The sequence below is a fragment of the Solanum dulcamara genome, chromosome 10 (genome assembly GCF_947179165.1).
Source record: "Solanum dulcamara chromosome 10, daSolDulc1.2, whole genome shotgun sequence".
NCBI lineage: Eukaryota > Viridiplantae > Streptophyta > Magnoliopsida > Solanales > Solanaceae > Solanum > Solanum dulcamara.
The window spans coordinates 66910773-66929589 of NC_077246.1; the positions used below are offsets into that span (position 1 = coordinate 66910773).

The 18817-nt window shown below is 35.9% G+C and overlaps 1 protein-coding gene across 1 annotated transcript; it reads right to left on the reverse strand.

Annotated features, from left to right (window-relative positions):
- On the reverse strand, positions 1-17881 carry LOC129871342 (cleavage and polyadenylation specificity factor subunit 3-II). Its single transcript, XM_055946237.1, has 13 exons — positions 17737-17881; positions 17299-17476; positions 16240-16312; positions 14922-15039; positions 13290-13363; positions 10553-10689; positions 7381-7444; positions 6312-6377; positions 4183-4252; positions 3445-3549; positions 3088-3229; positions 1533-1632; positions 1-1167 (listed from the first exon to the last, which is right to left on the reverse strand). Exons 1-13 carry the CDS (start codon positions 17759-17761, stop codon positions 370-372), a joined length of 1950 nt encoding a protein of 649 aa, XP_055802212.1. The 5' UTR covers positions 17762-17881; the 3' UTR covers positions 1-369.
- Between the last annotated feature and the right edge of the window lie 936 nt (positions 17882-18817).

Here is an 18817-nt window from a genome sequence, read left to right on the forward strand (position 1 = left end):
TACCAACAAAAAACTCATCCTTTTACCAAAGAAGGAAACAAAAATTGTATTCCAGGAAAAGCACTAAGCAAATCTAAAGGTTGTCATGAGCACAAAACAGGCAAGAGCTCAATAATTCTTCATTGCAAAAAATGTATGCATCACATTAGCACTTGATACAGTCGAACTACAATTGATTTTTCTTCGGATACTTCTTTCCTCTTCCGTAAACCCCACAAGTATACTACACGATATGACTCCAGATGCTGTAATTTTCGAACATTGACTACACGATGGTTCTTGACATTTCATAACAGAGTAAACTGAATTATGTCTCCACTAAGAACCCTCATCAGGAACACTTTTTCAATTCTGAATGAGCACAAGCAGTTAACGGGTCTTCAACTCCAAATTCTTCATGATTGAGATGACCCTCCAAGCAAGTTTCTCATCTTCCATTGACCATGCACAGCAAAAGTTTACTGCTTCAGATGTGCTATCAGGATTAACATGTATTCTATGAGGACATTTCTCCTTCGGACAGGGAGAGACAGTAAATGACTCTATCTGGAGACGGTCTCCATCATTCTGAATGGTTACATCTTGAAAATCATTTGAGAGTTTTGTGTATAATAAATGCAGCAAGGAGAGTTTATCAAGCACAGGATGCATATCTTCTCCTGGCGACAAAGCTACATCTTTAAGCTCATCAGGAACACACACTGGACAACAGTAAGCAATCTGAACTTTATGATTTTCTGCTCCTAAGATGTCCATTAACTCATTCTGGTGTACAATTATTGGGTGCTGGTCTTTCTTCATGATGAGTGTCCCTTCAGCTATTCTGTCATCACATACTTGTACACAAGACTCAGCTCTCTCATTAAGAATGAAACCAGCGTCTGCTCTTGAAATTGTTTTTAGAAACTTGAAATTTGGGCACAAAGAACTTTGGAGAAATGATTTGGATGCCTCAGCTTTAATATATTGAGTTGATTCAATGCGCTGAGACTCATTATTTGCAGGATAATAGCACGGGATCCCAAGATCTGATTTAATTTTCTCTGAGAGCAATACCATCTTGGGCTTTTCCCCATGTACAAGTATAACATTTTTGGGGGATAGAAATCTGACCAGATCCATGATTCCCTTGGAATCGGTATGTGCACTAAAAGACAGCTGATGAATCTAGCAAAAAATCCAAGAAACAGATATACTTATATAGTTAGAAAGATCAGAGCTAAATAACAAATAAAATTTTAGAAACTGAAAACGTTTCTATAAATCATCCATAATTTCAAGTTATGATATCCAAAGTAGAAATCTAAAACAGAGAAACAAAGACAATTTTGTACTGAAGGAAAAATGACAAGAACCCTCACATTTAACTGTTAACGTGATCATTACCAGACAGTTGACAATAACAGTTGTTTGAAGAGTCATTCAAGTAAAAATATCATCATTGTAGTGGAGCGTATGATTAGACAGAGATACAAAAGAGCTAGTATGTGATGGAATTAAGCAAATTTTAGAAGATACAAGAATAGAAGTACCTGGCAGCGCACATCAATCTGGGTGTTTTTATCAACTTCTATTTTGGCGGGACGTCTAGCTCTCATCAACTTGTTTCCTACTGTCCCAGCCACACAATATCTGAAAAATAGGATTCGAAGGATAGTAGGAACATAAGTGTCGGTAATTAATTGATGAAGTTAGCATACCACTGTTCTTTTTGATGTGCTCGCCTGAGTTTTAAGGGTAAAGAACACACAATCAGGGTAGGAAGTATTTAAAATGGAATCTAGATGACCTTAAAGCTCCTACATGGGAAAGTTGATAGGGAAGAAGGAAAGAAACATGAGATGGGGAACAACGAAAAAATAAAATACATAAAGAAATGAGCATTGCGAATGAAATATTTACATCCCTATTTATGAGTTTCAATTTTCTCATTCCCATAGGGATTGCAAAAAGTCAAACCCTGAGCTTCATTTTCTAATCTGACTTCCCACTTTCTCCTGGTAGTGAAGATACCACCAAGTGCTTAGGTGCAGGGAAGAATGATTGAATATATTCACTTCTGAAATGAAACAACTCTTAACAATCATTAGTTGATGCTAAGAGCAGGATAAATCATCTCAACCAAGAAAGAATGTACATTGAGACATTAGATCCAACAAAAATTTTGTCGCACCTTGCAAAGTTGATGGAAGTCAGTTCTCAAGATTTTACACTCTCAATAGCATTTTGGTAATGCTGACAACGTGAAAAGATAAACTAAGTTTTTCTTCAAGAGTTTCAGAGTCAAGAAGCAAAAAAGAATGGAAATACTTGACAGATATTTTGAACCAGCTTACTCAACCCAGGCAAAGGCAGATCAAGAATTTCTATAACATGGACGCACCACGTGGGCGCACCACGAAAGAAAGGAGGAAAAAAGGAAGTATAAGGTGGGAATTGATCCTTGTTCCTCTTGACAGATATTTTGAAGCAGCTTACTCAACCCAGGCAAAGGCGGATCAAGAATTTCTATAACATGGACGCACCACGTGGGCGCACCACGAAAGAAAGGAGAAAAAAAGGAAGTATTAGGTGGGAATTGATCCTTGTTCCTCTAGGTAAATAACCCAGTGTCCAACGAAGTGCACCATTTGACTTTTTTGGAGCATGGGAGCTGGCAGATAGTATTAGATCTATTCTAAAAGAATAAAAAAAAAAAGGGCAGCCCGGTGCACTAAAGATCCCGCTATGCGCGGGGTCCGGGGAAGGGCCTGACCACAAGGGTCTATTGTACGCAGCCTTGCCTTGCATTTCTGCCAGAGGCTGTTTCCAAGGCTTGAACCCGTGACCTCCTGGTCACATGGCAGCAACTTTACCAGTTACTCCAAGGCTCCCCTTCATCTATTCTAAAAGAATATGTATATAAAATACTAGTTTGCCCGAGAGACCATGGGTTCACGTGCACCACAAATTGGGTTATAAATCCGTCCCTGAACCCAAAAATCTTTTATTAAAAGACAAAGGCAAGGATGTATCATTAACATTTGTAAATACATTTCTTTTTGTCTCATGAAGAGCTATTAAATACAAGTGAATTAAAGATGGTACCCTGGTAGAGTTATCAGGTTCTGTTCGCACGGAGCCCATTGCTTGAAAACTTCAAGTGAAAATCCACCACTTATCATGCCGGGAGTAGCAAATAAAACACAAGGTCCAGGAGCATTTATCATGGAACGTTGAAAACTGTGGACTACAAAGTACAAGCATCAGATAATGTAATATGAGCATAGCATTATGTTTGATCATAATCATTCACTTTTTTTTAGAATAATCTTAATCTTTCACTTGAGCTATTAAAGAATACAGAAAAATGAATATCGCGGTACAAGAAAGCTTGGTGATCCCTGTTACTGTTTTGATATTTCTACAATTTACTAAAGCTTGAATGAGTGATAGAGGAAGCACCATTTTTGAAGTCAAATGCATTGCGTGTTGCAGAAAGACTTTTCACCTTTTGGCTGGCCCAGTTGATGAGAACTTTATAGTACATATTTGCTTGTATAGTCAAACCTGAAAGATTAGTAGTTGAGGATTAAGAATAAAGCATCAAACTACCAAAAAAACATGACGTAAATCCAAAATGTTAGCAGAATTATCGTACCACCAAAAAGATTAATTAAGAAAACTAATATGACAACCTAGTGTAAGAAATACATAAAATATTTATTCAAGGCTAAACTATTGCAGCTAGTCTGAGAAGAGGGAGAAGAAGCTGAAGACTTGACGCTAGTCAAAGCTGTATTATTATTACTGACATGCACAATGAATATCTGGTAATTAGAGATGGTAACAAAGGTATGCAACACTATCTTAGGTATCTCCAGTAAATCTAAGTAGAATATCCTAAAAGACATACCGTCTACCAAGTAATAACTATTTTTCATGTACACAGGAAGGCTTATTTTTTTAGCTTTTACATATAACATAAAACTGTTTGGCATGCTATAGTGCAGACAGCTTGATAGCTCCAACAATACTTAATAAATCACACAAAGTTACAGAGATATAACTGCACTTGCAGAATTCTAGTTCTAATTCTAGTTCTTCTAATCTGATCAAGGAAGGACCAAGATTTCAACAAAGAAATATCACATAACTGCAATGACGTTAAGGAATTATGCAAGGAAATCAAGGGAGAAGAACCTGCGGAAAAATAAATAGGAACTTTAAGATGCATCCGCTCCCAATAGTCATCCAATAACATACAGAGTTCCTGTTTGGAGAAGTATAGTTCACCAATAAAATAAATACTTGTGTTATAATACTACAGTGCAGAAGAAAAGAAAACTGTAAGAAGCAGCAAGAACATAAAGAAAAACCTTTTTTTTTAGATAAGGGTATCTTAATATAAAGAAAACCATCAAGAATAAGATTGAGGAAAGCCCACGTTTATCAATTATATAATTTGGCAACTTATACCACACATATATAAATCATTAGCAGTGATAAGTGTGAGATATAGAGTACCTCTAGACTCAGAAAACTCCTAATTTTCCTTAATTTATTTAATATTAGAGCGAAATGAGCGCAAATAGAGTGGAATAGATATAGAGGATTAATACTCACTGCCCACAAGTTTGGAATTGAGGTACAAGTTGAATGATTGAAATATGTAAACCATTACTTATACCTAGGCATATCAGCCGTGGGTGCTCTTGTTGGAGTGAGTTGGACTTCCAAATAAATACAAGCCTGACAGAAGCTCTTGCAGCATTGATGTCTTAGTTTCTCATAATTAAATATTTGAAACCAAATTGACAGCTCAGAGAGCTACATGCATAACTTACTAGAGTTTGGACTAGTTGACCACCACATCCTTCATGGAATGTCTTGAAACAAAATACTGATTAGAAGTTTAGGACCATTGATTAATTCTTCAGTAATATTATGTTGACTTGTCCCCCTCCCCCCTACCCCCCTCAATTATTTGTCATTATAGAAGACCTAAAGCTAAAGTATGTCCTAAATTTAGGAATTTAAGGTGTGACCTAGTGGTCAATAAAGTGGGTTGAGCACCATGAGGATTCAGATTCAAATTATAATAGAGACAAAAAAACTAGGTGATTTCTACCCATCTGTTCTAGCCTCGATGAACAAAGTTGGTACATGTTGTTGGTGGGTGACAGGTAGAGGTGGGCATAAATACAGAAAGACCAGGCCGAACTAATTTGGCTCTTTGGTTTCGGCTTCTTCTTTTTGTCAATAGTTCAGACCTTCAATTTGGTGTTCCATTTAAGGGTCGTGATTCTTCGATGCACCGAAGAACCAAACTTTTATTAATAAAAAGTTTTATTAAAATATTTTAAAAATTAGCAAAAACCAAAGAACAAGTTATCTAATTTCCAGACGGAATCTCGCTGTCAATTCCATGAAATTTTTCTTATTTTTCCATAAGTATTCATTAAACAACAACAACATACCTAGTAGAATCCCACTAAGTGGGGTCTGAGAAGGATAGAGTGTACGCAGACCTTACCACTACCTCGTGAAGGTAGAGAGACTGTTTCCGAAAGACCCTCGGCATAATTATTCATTAAACGGATCGGTTATTCATAAGTGCCAACTTTCATGTGTTAGATTTGTTTCACAACTCACGATTTCCTTAATTTTCTCTATAATGTAAAAAGATAATACAATTGTGCAATACTGAATCACTAATTTTTATAGAATCTTATCAGAATTGATAAATTAACATTTATTGGCAATTAAATGTAAGTATTATATATGGTATAATTGCAGTATCATAGTGGTATAATTAGTATTATATATGTTATAATTTCAATATAATAGTGGTATAATTAGTACTATATGTGGTATAACTCCAATATAATATTGGATAATCTAGTATTATATATCGTATAATTTCAGTGTAATAGTGGTATAATTAGTAGAATATATCGAATAATTCCAGCATAATTTTGGTACAATTAGTATTAGTACCATATATTGGTATAATTGTAGTATTAACATTATATTTAAGTTGGCTTGGTCCTTATTTTATTTTACTCATTTCCACCCAAAAAGACATTTTAGAAAACTGAACCGAACTTAGAAAAAACTGAACCAAACCGAACTAAATCGGTTCGGTGTTCGTTGTACATTTTTTCATAACCGAATCGAAGTTTGATAAAACCAAACTGAAGAACCGAACACCCACCCCTAGTGACAGGTATCCCGTACGCGCAAGCTAGCATAGACACCATGGTTATCAAAAAGAAAAAGGGAAAAAAACTAGAGTTAATTTATAATCTAGCCAAAATAAGAATAAAAACCTGAGCTCTTCCAAGAGCAAATGCAGGGATGAGCACCTTTCCTCCACTATCAACACATTTGTGAATCTAAATCAATTTTTGGTATTAAAGCGTTAGTAAATAAAAATGAATTCAACAATACAACAACAACAACAACGACCCAGTGAAATCCCACAACGTGGGGTCTGAGGAGGGTAAAGTGTACGCAGACCTGACTCCTACCACGGTAGGACGGCTGTTTCCGAAAGACCCTCAGCTCAGAAAAATCAAAATAGAATCAGAAAGAAGAAGTCAGATAAGAATAAGAAGTTCAAAGCTTGAAGGAAAACAGCAAGTAACGAAAGCAAAAAGATATAAGAAGAAAAGAATCACAGATATTTTAGAAATAAAGGACTCTTATTAATAGAGAATGGCAATAAATACAATGTTTTAGACAAAAACCCACCGGTTTCGAAATAGAGCAAAGTGAGCAGAAGATATATACAACTGAAAGAGATTATGTTAAATTGCAGTAAGTGATGAAGTGCATTAAACAAAGAAATCAACATGCACATGCATACATCTTTTAATTTGCAGGTCTTCAAACAAAACACAAATTCCCTTTGGTACAGATTTGTTCAGTGTTAGAAATCAATCGAGGGGTGAGGCTAAAATAAAATGCAATGCAGCCTCTTACCTACCATTTTTTAAGAGGCCAACGACACTTGGACAATAGCTATGATTTGTCGATTCACAAGCAAAATATCGTGGAGTACAGCACTCAGATTGTACTCGCAACTTTAAAATCACTGTGAGCACACCATGCAAACTATTTTATATACTTTTGTGTATCACATCACTCCCTTTTGACTTTGTTAGAAGAGTCAATGCTTCAGAACTAGACTACGGGCCGTATACCAATCAACATTAGTCATTGACATCGGAATATAAAGCATAGCACCCAGGACAAGGATATTCAGACAAGACCTTTACAAACACTCACAAGCATATTCTGTCACAGCAATGTGTTATAAGCAGAAATCACAAGAAAAACATATGCACGATATCGGAAAAAAGAATAAACTCCTTTTAGTAGCCAAAAGTATCATACTGCTTCGAGAAACTCCCTCTCCCGAACATATTTGGAATCACGGGTGGTGGTTGCATAAGTTGACCTGTAAGAACAAAATTATGAGTAGTGATCTTTGCAGCTAAAATTTTCATTTTTCAAGGCCAGGATAATGACATTAAATTTATTTATCAGGATATCACCAAATTTTGAATCAAAAGTGACAATTGTAACTTATCTTGAAGAGGCTATAAGAAATAAAGAACACTAATATGATACCGCCAACTTGGACTAAGACAGGGAAAAGGAGGATATTACATCAAGTTCATACCATTTCACACTGCGATGTTCCAGTCAAACCAATTAGCAGGAGACATAAATCTTGGCAAGAACTAACATATGATTTTGGTGCTAGTCGTCTAACATTGTGAGCATACAGCCATACAAAAACTACATACTAATTCTCAATATTTCATTAAATCTTGAATCATACTTTTTCTTTAAGTGCAAACTATTTTTTGAGCCAAGCCTAGCCAAAAGAGCATCGAGATCAGGAAACTGATAATGGTCATTGATAAAGAAATGGACTTTGGGCCTAACTCAATTCCAAAAGCTACCTCAAAAGGTGAAGATTGTCAAGACCATATAAGGAGTCCAATCTGCATTCCCACAACCGATGTGGACTCAATACCCCTTGCACACCCAGAGTGGACATCTAGAGCCTGGACAATATAAGATGGGAGCCCAACATCGGGTGAACAATGAATTGGGAAGGGTATGGCTCTATACCATATAAAGAAATGGACCTTGAGTCTAACTTAACCCCAAAAGCTAGATCAAGGGGTGAGTATTGCGGCTGACTATATAAGGAGTCGAATTTCCATTCCCACAACTGATGTGGGACTCAAAAGTCATCAATCCACTTGAGCTGCATAAAATCGTGAAATAAAAAAGACAACAACAATACACTTGGGCTCTGGGAGGGTAGGGTGTACGCAGACCTTACTACTACCTCATAGAGATAGAGAGGTTGTTTCTGAAAGACCCTCGGTTCAAAAGACACATTCCCAAATAAGAAAATATATATATATATAATATATACAAATATAGAGCATAATGGCACAAAAAAAATGAAAAACGATGCAAATTTTACAAGACAAAGACAATAACAATAAAAATGTAATGTGGTAATCAAAACACTGCAACTATAATAGCACGCCTAGACCTACGACCACCCTAAATCGACATATGGAAATATACCATTCTACCCCTACTAGCCTTCTACCCTAATTCGCGACCTCCACTCTTTTCTATCTAAGGTCATGTCCTCGGTGATATGGCGTATCGCCATATCTTGTTTAATCACCTCTCCCCAATACTTTTTCGGTCTACTCCTACCCCTCCACATAACCCCAAAATCCAACCGCTCGCACTTTCTAATTGGGGCGTCGACACCCCTCCTCTACACATGTCCAAACCATCTCAATCTCGCTTCTCTTATCTTGTCTGCCACAGAAGCCACTCCCACCTTCTCCCGAATGACCTCATTCCTAATCTTATCACTCCTAGTTTGTCCACACATCCATCTCAACATCCTCATCTCCGCAACATGCATCTTCTGGACATGAGAGATCTTTACCGGTCAACACTCCACTCCGTATAACAACGCTAGTCTAACCATCATTCTGTAGAACTTACATTTAAGTTTAGGTGGTACCTTCTTGTCATACAAGACTCTAGAGGCAAGCCTCCATTTCATCCACGTTGCCCGCTGCCCCAATGCGATGCATGACAGCCTCGTCAATGTCCCCACTGCTTTGGATGAGTGGGAATAGGCTGAGTGGCAAGCCTCACTTCTATGCCCTCTTCATCCATCGCACCACTGAATTTGCACTCCAGGTATTCAATTTTGGTCCTGCTCAATCTGAACCCTTTGAACTCCAGAGTTTATCTCCAAACCTCCAACCTATCATTAACTCTGTCCCAAGTCTCATCAATTAAAACTATGTCGTCCGCAAATAGCATACACCATGGAACCTCCTCCTGAATAGACCGTGCCAGCTCATCCATCACCAAGGCAAAAAGGAAAGGACTCAGTACAGATCCCTAATGTAATCCCATCTCAACAGGAAAATGCTCTGAGTTACCTCCCACCGTCCTAATTCAAGTCTTGGCTCCATGATACATGTCATTTATCGCTCTAATATACACCATCGGGACACCTTTAGCCTCCAAGCACCTACAGAGAACATCCCTCGAAACTGTCATAAGCCTTTTCAAGATCAATGAATACCATATGAAGATCCCTTTTTCTTTCTCTAAATTTCTCCACCAGTCTCTGCATAAGATGGATTGCTTCAGTAATCAACCGCCCCGACATGAATCCGAACTGATTCTCTGAGATTGACACTCCTCTCCTCACCCTCATCTCCACCACTCTCTCCCAAATCTTCATAGTGTAGCTTAGCAATTTGATCCCCCTATAATTATTACATTTTTGGATATCACCATTGTTCTTGTACAATGGAACCATAGTACTCCACCTTCATTCATTGGGCATCTTAAAAGTCTTCAAAATAACATTAAACAACTTAGTCAACCACTCCACACCTGCCTTGTCAGTGCTCTTCCAAAAGTCCATCGAAATCTCATCGGGCCCCGTCGCTTTCCCCTTCCTCATCCTGCTAATAGAGGCGTCATCCACTAACACTTCACCCTCCTCGTCCTTGATGCACTTTACTAGATCCAGGTCGCGGGCTTTTCTCTCTCTCACTCTAGCGAGCCTATACAATCTCTTATCCCCACCTTTTTTTTCTAACTCGACATATAAGCGTTCAAAAGTTGCCTTCTTAGCATTGGTGACCGCCGACTTTGCTTCCGTCTTCGCCTTCTTATAAATATCTTTAAGCATACTCTTCTCCTCCTCATCCACACACTTCATCCACTTTGTATAAGCAACCTTCTTGGCTTTCACTTTGCCTTCTACTTCTCCATTCCACCACCAATCTCCTTGACGACCACCGAATATACCTCTCGATACCCTAGAACCTTCGTAGTTGCTTTTCTAATGCAACCAGCTGCTTTTCTAGAAAAATGATCATCAAAATTGATTTAGACTAAATATTTGACCAAGATTGTTTACCATGATATTCTTTTGACAGGTGCAACCATGATGTATATGCAGGTGATTTTTTAGATGGTATCAACTACTTACTCTGTTATGACAAGGTCCAGCTGCAGCCGGTCAATTTGAGCAGCTCCAAGATGTCTATCAGCCGTCATATTATAATCTCCAGTGTATACCATAGCAGCATCGCCCACTTTAGCATAAAACATTGCAGCACCAAGAACCTAGACATAGAGTTCGGTATTCACAACATCAATATTGATTGACCTTTCATGCATGATTTACAGCTGGATGACAAAATTCTGGCTCTATTCTTTTTGTGTATAATATATAGAAGGGAATTGAATTCAAATTCACAAGAAGGAATATTTTCTGATATATAAGAAGATTTCAATCAAAGATATCTACTAAGATCATTGACAAGACAGCTAGTTTAGAACATCATGAACTAACAGGGATACCACACAAATTTCTTTTCCATTTCATCAATTCAGAATTTTAATTTTATTCCTTCATGTTTTTCTTCCACATTTGCTGGTGGTTCAAATGTCTTCCACATGAGATCACCCATGACATGTGTCATATTTACAGGGAAACAAAGGAAGGCAGACAGCAGAAATACAGAAAAGGACAATATGTGCATCCTATGTTAAGCTCAGATTTAGAATTTGCATTGCATGACTTTGTCTCCAAGAATGAACTTGCAGCTAGCATTAGCAATCAGGTTACCTTTAGTGCTTTTATTTTTCCGCAAGTCAGTAAGCCAATGTAGTGGGGGAATCCTATATCTGTATGAGTATATACACAAGTAGTGTGGTGTCCTTCCTGATTGATCAATCGGGTTCTGCTGGTAGTACATTTCGCAATGTCACTTTCATAAGTAGCAATTTTTATTATTGGTGGTAGACAAATTATGAATTAGGTGTTCTTTTCTTTCTCCTCTTTTAATTGTTCAAGACATTGGGTTTTCCAGGCTGCTATTTTCTTTTTGTTTTGTGATAATGCTGTGTTGCTGCTTTTATTGAGTAACTTCCAAATGCAACAAAAAATTGTTCTCACTCTTGTTGTATACAGCTCTGCTTATTGACATGGAGTATATATAGCTGCTTGTAGCTTCCAAATTGAAGAAAGAACACAGAAAATCTAGTGTGCTTCACACAGCTATAGAGCAAATTAGCTATATCCAGAAGCACTAACACAAGATTGCGTATGTGTGTGAGAGAGAAGGAGGTTAGAAGAGTCATTCAACAATCCGCATATACTTCAGAAATGTAGGCCAGTTGGAAAGGGAATAATCAATTCCAAAAAGATGGAATATAAAATACACATCAGGAAAATAGCAAGCTTAAACTTGAGAACACTTTCAGATCAAACCAACCTAAATGAGAAGAATCAGTTGCAATAGACTAGCTTACCAGTTAACTCCTAAGATATGACTCTCTTAATCATCATTTTCTATTCCTTTCAAATTGAAAAGATGATATACCTAACTCCCTTTAATCCAATCCATAATCCTTTTCTAAGATTGAGTCCATTTGTATGGGCTTATAACTTATGATTTATAAGTAAAAAGTTATAAATTAGAAATCTTAACCTATGATTTTGGGCTTATTTTTGTTATTTCAGCTTGAAAACAAGTGCTTAAAATCACTTTTTATTTAAACCAAAAACTATGAAACTGATTAAAAAGCCATTTTGTCTTAAAAGCACTTAAAATCAGTGTTTTCAAAGGCGTTTTGGGGGAGAGTCCTAAGGCGGCGTGTAAAAAAAAGGTTCCGGAGTGCAAATGAAACGCGTAGATCCATAGGGCATACAACCTAGAATTTGGGGCATAAGCCCCGGGCGTAAAAGCATGAGTCTCGGGCATTATATTTATTTTTTATTATTTTAAAGGTATTTTTGCTATAAATCATATTTTTATTATTGGGGTAATGATTTGTATACTTAATGTTGTCATGTTTTCATGTTGTAGTGATTTTTTCAAACAACATACGCAGTGAAATCCCACAAGTGGGGTCTGGGGAGGGTAGAATGTACGCAGACCTTACCACTATTTCGTGGAGGTAGAGAGGTTGTTTTCGAAAATAGCCTCTCTACCTCTCATAGAAAATGACACTCCCATAAATAGATTTTAGATAATCATGCCTGAAATTGATGGGACAGAGATTTCGTAGCACTATGTTCTTGACGCAACTTTATCCATTTTTTGTTATTGTTCTTACACTTTTTAAACTACTTCTTTGAAATATGTAAACATAGCCCGCACAAATATTAGTTGAGAATGGGAAGGACTAGTAGATGTGGACATCAATGATGAAATGGATGATGATTTTATTTTAAAGATTATCTCAGCTATTCTCATTTTTTGTGTTATTACCTTTCTCAAATAATAATTATAATATTTTTTTTCTATATGAGTAGTGATTTATTTGAATTTATTGGATGAGTTATTGAAAATTTTTACATTTGCTTATTTTCTTAGTAAAAAAATAATAAAAGTAAAGATACATGAGATATATGCCTCGTAGATCCATGGGACTTGCCCCCGTGTTTCGGGGCTTACACCTCACCCATGCTGCATAAAACGTCTCGCCCCGCGCCCTCGCCTTTTAACACGCTGCCTAAAATAAGTCAATCCAAACAGACCCATTATTTGTTGTGTGAATTAAGTTGATGTGGCTTTTGTTTTCTTCATTAATTGATGTTCCCTTTTTCCCTTAAAATTGAAAAGAAAACCTACAGGTCAATCTGCTTGATACTAATGAATGCACGTGAAAAAGTTATTGGAGTGTTTGTGCAAATGAATGAATAGTTTAAACCATACATGTCCAGCATAGTATGCTCGAATTTGAAGGTCTCCATCAACCAGCACAGTCTGCTTCAAATCCACTGCAGTAACTGCAAACCGATTGCAAAAGTTAAATAACACATCAATTTGGAGATGAATAAGAGAAAAGATGCCGAAAATATTCTGCTAACTTATATAATAGCTGCATTTTGTTAGATCATTAGAATTCACTTCACTCATCAATCCAATCTTGCATGTGCATTAAATTAATATTGCTCATTGTAGGAGTTTAATCAGCAATCTCTTGCCAACTTTAAAAGAATCTAGCTTCTCTTGCCAACTTTTAAAAAGTCTAGCTTTAACTTGGCGATTTCATAAAACACCTGTACTTCAATGAGAACCATTTGTTCTCCCTTTGTTTTGTTTCCACAGTTTAACTTTAGCATGAGGTATTGGCAAGATGCCATAATGGATAATCCATCTTTAACCAAAAGAATGTAGTTCCCTATGATCTGGGTGCCTAAATGGCTCAATGTGTGAATTCTGAGTTGTAGACATGTAATAAGCTCAATAAGATTGATTGGTTTCAACAGTGGGCCCCTGGAGGCAGCAGATACAAACCACTGTTACTGCTATATGATCCATTGAAGAACACTGATGTCAGCAGTAACACATTTAACATAGTTATCATACTATACTGATAACTAGTGAAACCACATAAGAAGATCGTGTAGTTAACCTTTGAGTCAGAAAAGGCGACTATTAGAACCATTGAAACCACACTAATGGTGTCAAGAGCCTGCAGCAGCCCATTTAATTGTGGGGGAAAACAGAAAAGGTTTGTGCATTTGTCAGACAGACTTCCAGCTCAACTGAGACAGCAGATTTAACCAAAATAAACAGAAAGGTTTTGTCCATTAGTCAGCCAATGCACTCATGCAACCATGTGAGGAGTGGAAAACCCCATATTGCAGTTAGCTTCTATCACCAATATATATGCAACAATTACAAATGGCTCCCGCTTTGCGCATGGTTTTCTTTTATTGGAGAACTAATAGGATATTAGAGTTGTAAGTGGTTATGGCATTGATACACAATATATATTATCTTATTTCAACATGAGAGATTGTTGAGAATATAATTACGTAAATAAAAGTGTGTTCTCTCTAACAGTTTAACCTTAAGCTTTTAGATGAGATGACCACACAGTTCAAATCTTCAATATGGTTTGACAACACTATCTTCAATATAGTATCAGAGTAAGCAGAGGTCTTGGGATCAAATCTCAACGCCACCCATTATCAAAAAGAATTCTACGTGCTTAGCCATGAAAAAAGAATGAGGCATGCACATAGGGGGGCATGTGAGAATATAATTAAATAAATAAAAGTGTACTCTCTAAACAGTTTAAGCTTAAGATTTTAGATGAGATGCTAGCACACTTCAATAGAGATCATAAATATGCTCAGTCTAATTTACATTTGCTTTGACCCAAATAAAGTTGGTATAACTATTGAGAAGTTAACTTGCCTAGTTGACAACTTTAAAGGAAGCAATATGAACATATACTGCAAACTGGACCAAATTCTAACCATTTGCCACCAGTTACTAGAAAACTGAATCATACTATAAATAGGTCACGGAAGTGACTAGTAGGAGAAAGGATACCTTTTTTCATGCAATCCGTGATATTCTCAGAACTAAATTGCTCTTCCTCTCCCCTTCTATCAACCATCACTTTGCGATAATCTTCCAGCATCAATGGAGCCAAAGCTTTTGTTGGATACTGAAGGATGAGTTATTAAAGTTGATCACAGAGTAGATCATAAACTATGGCAAAACTGGGTTGAAAATCCAAGTACACATTCTTGTTCATTCATAACATTTCTAGCAAAAAAGAATTTGGATACTGAAAGCATATGTTACATGGGCTGATAAGTACATATCAGATGTGAAAAAAGAGGAATTGAAAATATTGCACAGAACATGTAGCAAAATTGAGACTTTTTAAAAAAACCTCCCAACACATCTGGATTGTCTGTAGGCAAACGACTTCCAATTATGTCATATATTTCTTAATTTGTAAAAGATATCTCCCTAATCTCTTGATCTACTCTAATGCTTTAGTATTTTAAAGGAAGTATCTGAATATTGTCCAAAACAGAACTCTTTTTGTGCTGATTTTGCTTCACGTTTATTTTCACATTGTCTAATTAATGTAAACAGCAACTCATGACATTTTTTTTAAAATCCCCAAGACATTCAATATTTTTTTATTCATATTGCATTTTGATAACAAATGTATCCCTAATGTTAGGTATATTTGGTTTATTACATGTAAATGTATGATAGATTTTTTAGTTAGAACAATTTCTAAGATCACGAATTATAGTTTTCCTGGACAACAGCGAAACTCCGTAATTGTTACTATGGCAGAAGAAATGCAATGTCTACTGGAACAACCAAAATTTTAAGGAAGCTACTGATAAGTGGTTGAGTATGCATTGCTACTGGGCATATCAAGCCTTATATCTCAACAATTTATGACAATAACTTGTTGACACAGAAGACCACTTGCCAGTAAGATCAATTATCAAATTCAGAAGGATGTGTACACACCACCCTCCCTAGACCCCAGTAGTGGGATTACACTGGGTATATTATTATTGTTGTTGTTGTAATAAAATATGAGATTACAGTTCAAAGCTTTTGAATGAGATTTTTATACAATTGAGTTTTGCATGAGATACTTCCAGTAAGATTACTAGTGTAAAGTAAATGACTAACCTGCTTCAGTTATTTATTTAAACCCTTTTTTTGACAGAAGGTGAGGAACAATGGGAAAGGAATGCACTTCAGAAAGAAACACAACCACAAAAAAAAAAAATCAAATGAAGCATTTCATCATGTACATCGACATTTTGATTCTGTATTCCTATACGCTATTGAAGTGTTAAGGATTATAAGGGGGATACAAAGGAAGTACCGTCATGTATATGGGGCCATTGTACCCACAAACTTCAGTAAAATATGGAAGAGCTCCTATATGGTCTAGGTGGCTGCAACCAGAGTTCATTAGATTAGATCAATAGAGATAAAAAGTTAAAATTACATTACAATAGCATATACATTTAACAGGGGGTGTGATTCAATAAGTTGGGGTAAATCTTTCCCCCATCTCTAAAGGGCGTCATCAGTTTCATTGTATTAAACTTAAGAGTAAATTTTCACTATGACATATACATGTGATAGGGGATGCAATTCGTTAGGCAGAGGAAAACTTTCCCCCTATCGCTAAAGAAGTGCATTGAATATCACTAAAAAAGACCAAAAAGTAAGAGATTACAAAGCCATATAAATAGGGGATGTGGGCATATCTTGTTACCTATCGTATTGTAACATTTAAATAAAATGTTTGTTTTGATGTTAATTAAATTTTATTCGTATGGGTAAATCTATCTATATGTAACGATGAAAAGTCTTATTTTATGTAACGACAGATTTGGTGTGATCGAAGTCGTAGCCTTGCTTTTTTCCTCATTTTGCCTATGTTTGTAATAATTATATTTTATCCTTAACCCTACCTTTTCTTATTATAATTTCCCCATATCCTACTTTTAATATTGTAAGTTTATTCTTCATACTGCTTATGTATGGCATTACGTAACAATATAAAACGATACAATTTATCCAAACATTGTATTCATCAATATAATACAATACAATATGATACCTAATGAATGATAAATCTCTCTATCCCAATTTATTGTGGCACACTAATTTTTAGTCCGTCCCAAAAAGAATGTCACTTTTATGCGATTGAAAATAATAATTTTAAAATTCTCCTTTTATTAGCCACACGAATTTCAAAAGTCTTCCCTTTTTTTAAACTTTGTGTCAAGTCAAACGGTGTTGGGACGGAGGGAGAATGTAACAACCATCCAACAAGATGTAAAGGGGTTTATTGAGCTTCATTAAAGTGGATCAAAAGATTGAAATATATACACAGCAACTTATGATAAGGGGGTGTAGCAAAGTAACATACAAATGGGTGATGATGATGCATGAGAGAGCATTGTTGAAGTCACCAGACTCAGAGATAAGAGAGAAATCTGGGTATCTCTCGTGATTATCGTGTCCCATATGCATCCCGCAGTCAAACATTATCTTCTTGCCGTTTATATTCACCACTACACAGCTCTTTCCTACCTCCTGTCCTGCACCTGTAACTCATATTTGTTTCGTTTCAGCATTTCATCAAACATTTGGCAGACAATTCAGTGGCGGAGCCAGCTTTTATTCAAGGGTTCATCGGAATGCCCTTTAGAAGAAAATTATATTATTTATATATAATTAAAATTTTGTTTTAATTATATATATTAGATGTCAAAAGCTATGAAAATTCTGATTCCGACGCTTGACCGGCATAAAATATGTAGTATAGTATATCAAAAAACTAATGAAATCAACTATAAATGCTTACCCAAAACTAAACAATCGATTCCCATGTTGTTTTCTTCTTTCTCTTCAAGAATTCATAGGATTAACTATCGCGGTTCTTCTCTTTCACTTTTTGTTTAGTAAAAGCTGTCTTCGGGCTTCGAGAAAAGCTATATATAGTCAGGGTTAGGGCGGGAAAATGAAAAAAATGGTTACTTATGTTTGCGGTAGATTCAAAATAGTCTCTTAACTATCCATAAAACAGTTTTGATCCTTTAAGTTTGACGATAATTAATATTTTAATTCTCATCAAATATTTGATAATCTATATTTATTGAATTTGATCAAAATAAAAAATTAACGGTAAATATGAAAAGAGTCTTACTAAATACTAAATGATACACTAAAAAAAAAAATTTAAAAAAAAATTACATCAGAATTTACTAATGAATCAAAAATAGCAGAAATATATAATTGTGCCTTTAAATGTGAGTTACTGCTATTCTTTTTTATAATTTTTCTCAAATATAATATTTAAAGTTTGATTGATATTTAATGAAAATTAAAAATGTTAACTTTTAACAAAATTAAACGATCAAAATACAATGCATACTTAAAAAACTATTTTCAACCTACCAACAAACTTATCTAATCATTTTCGTTATGTTCCCGAGTTAGGTACCCCTAGCTTTTTGACAAAATTTGTGTATCTCAAATATAATTGTTCTTCCCTTTTGATTGTGATTGGATTTGATTTTAACATATTATTTAGAATCTTCGTGTGCGCTTTTCGCCCGTCGCTAAACAAAGAAAAGTTACTCTAGGGATAACAGGTTAGATGAACACTGCTCTGCTGCATGACGGAGTGCAATTTAGATGAAGCATCAATGTAATGATGAACTCATTCGACATCAGGAACAGCTGGACGAGGAAGAGTCAACTAGCGATGCCAGCTTCTGAAAAATCTTTCTTTTTCGAAAATCATAAGAGAAGAAAAGTTCACAGAAGGTTGGGAAATAGTATGCCCGTCATAAACCTAACTGGTTATTTCCAATTAGCCGTGAACATACGTATCTATGACTTCGTTTCTCAAGAAATTCGCGCTGCGGAATATCCGCAATTCA

Bases quoted from the DNA above. Each gene is read 5' to 3' on its own strand.
- LOC129871342 (XM_055946237.1), bottom strand. From the start codon at position 17,761: ATGGGAATCGATTGTTTAGTTTTGG. The intron at 17,477-17,736 runs GTAAGCATTTAT...TATGAGTTACAG, and splicing joins AATCGATTGTTTAGTTTTGG to GTGCAGGACAGGAGGTAGGA. The intron at 7,445-10,552 runs GTAAGTAGTTGA...TTGTTCTTACAG, and splicing joins CTGGACCTTGTCATAACAGA to GTCAACTTATGCAACCACCA.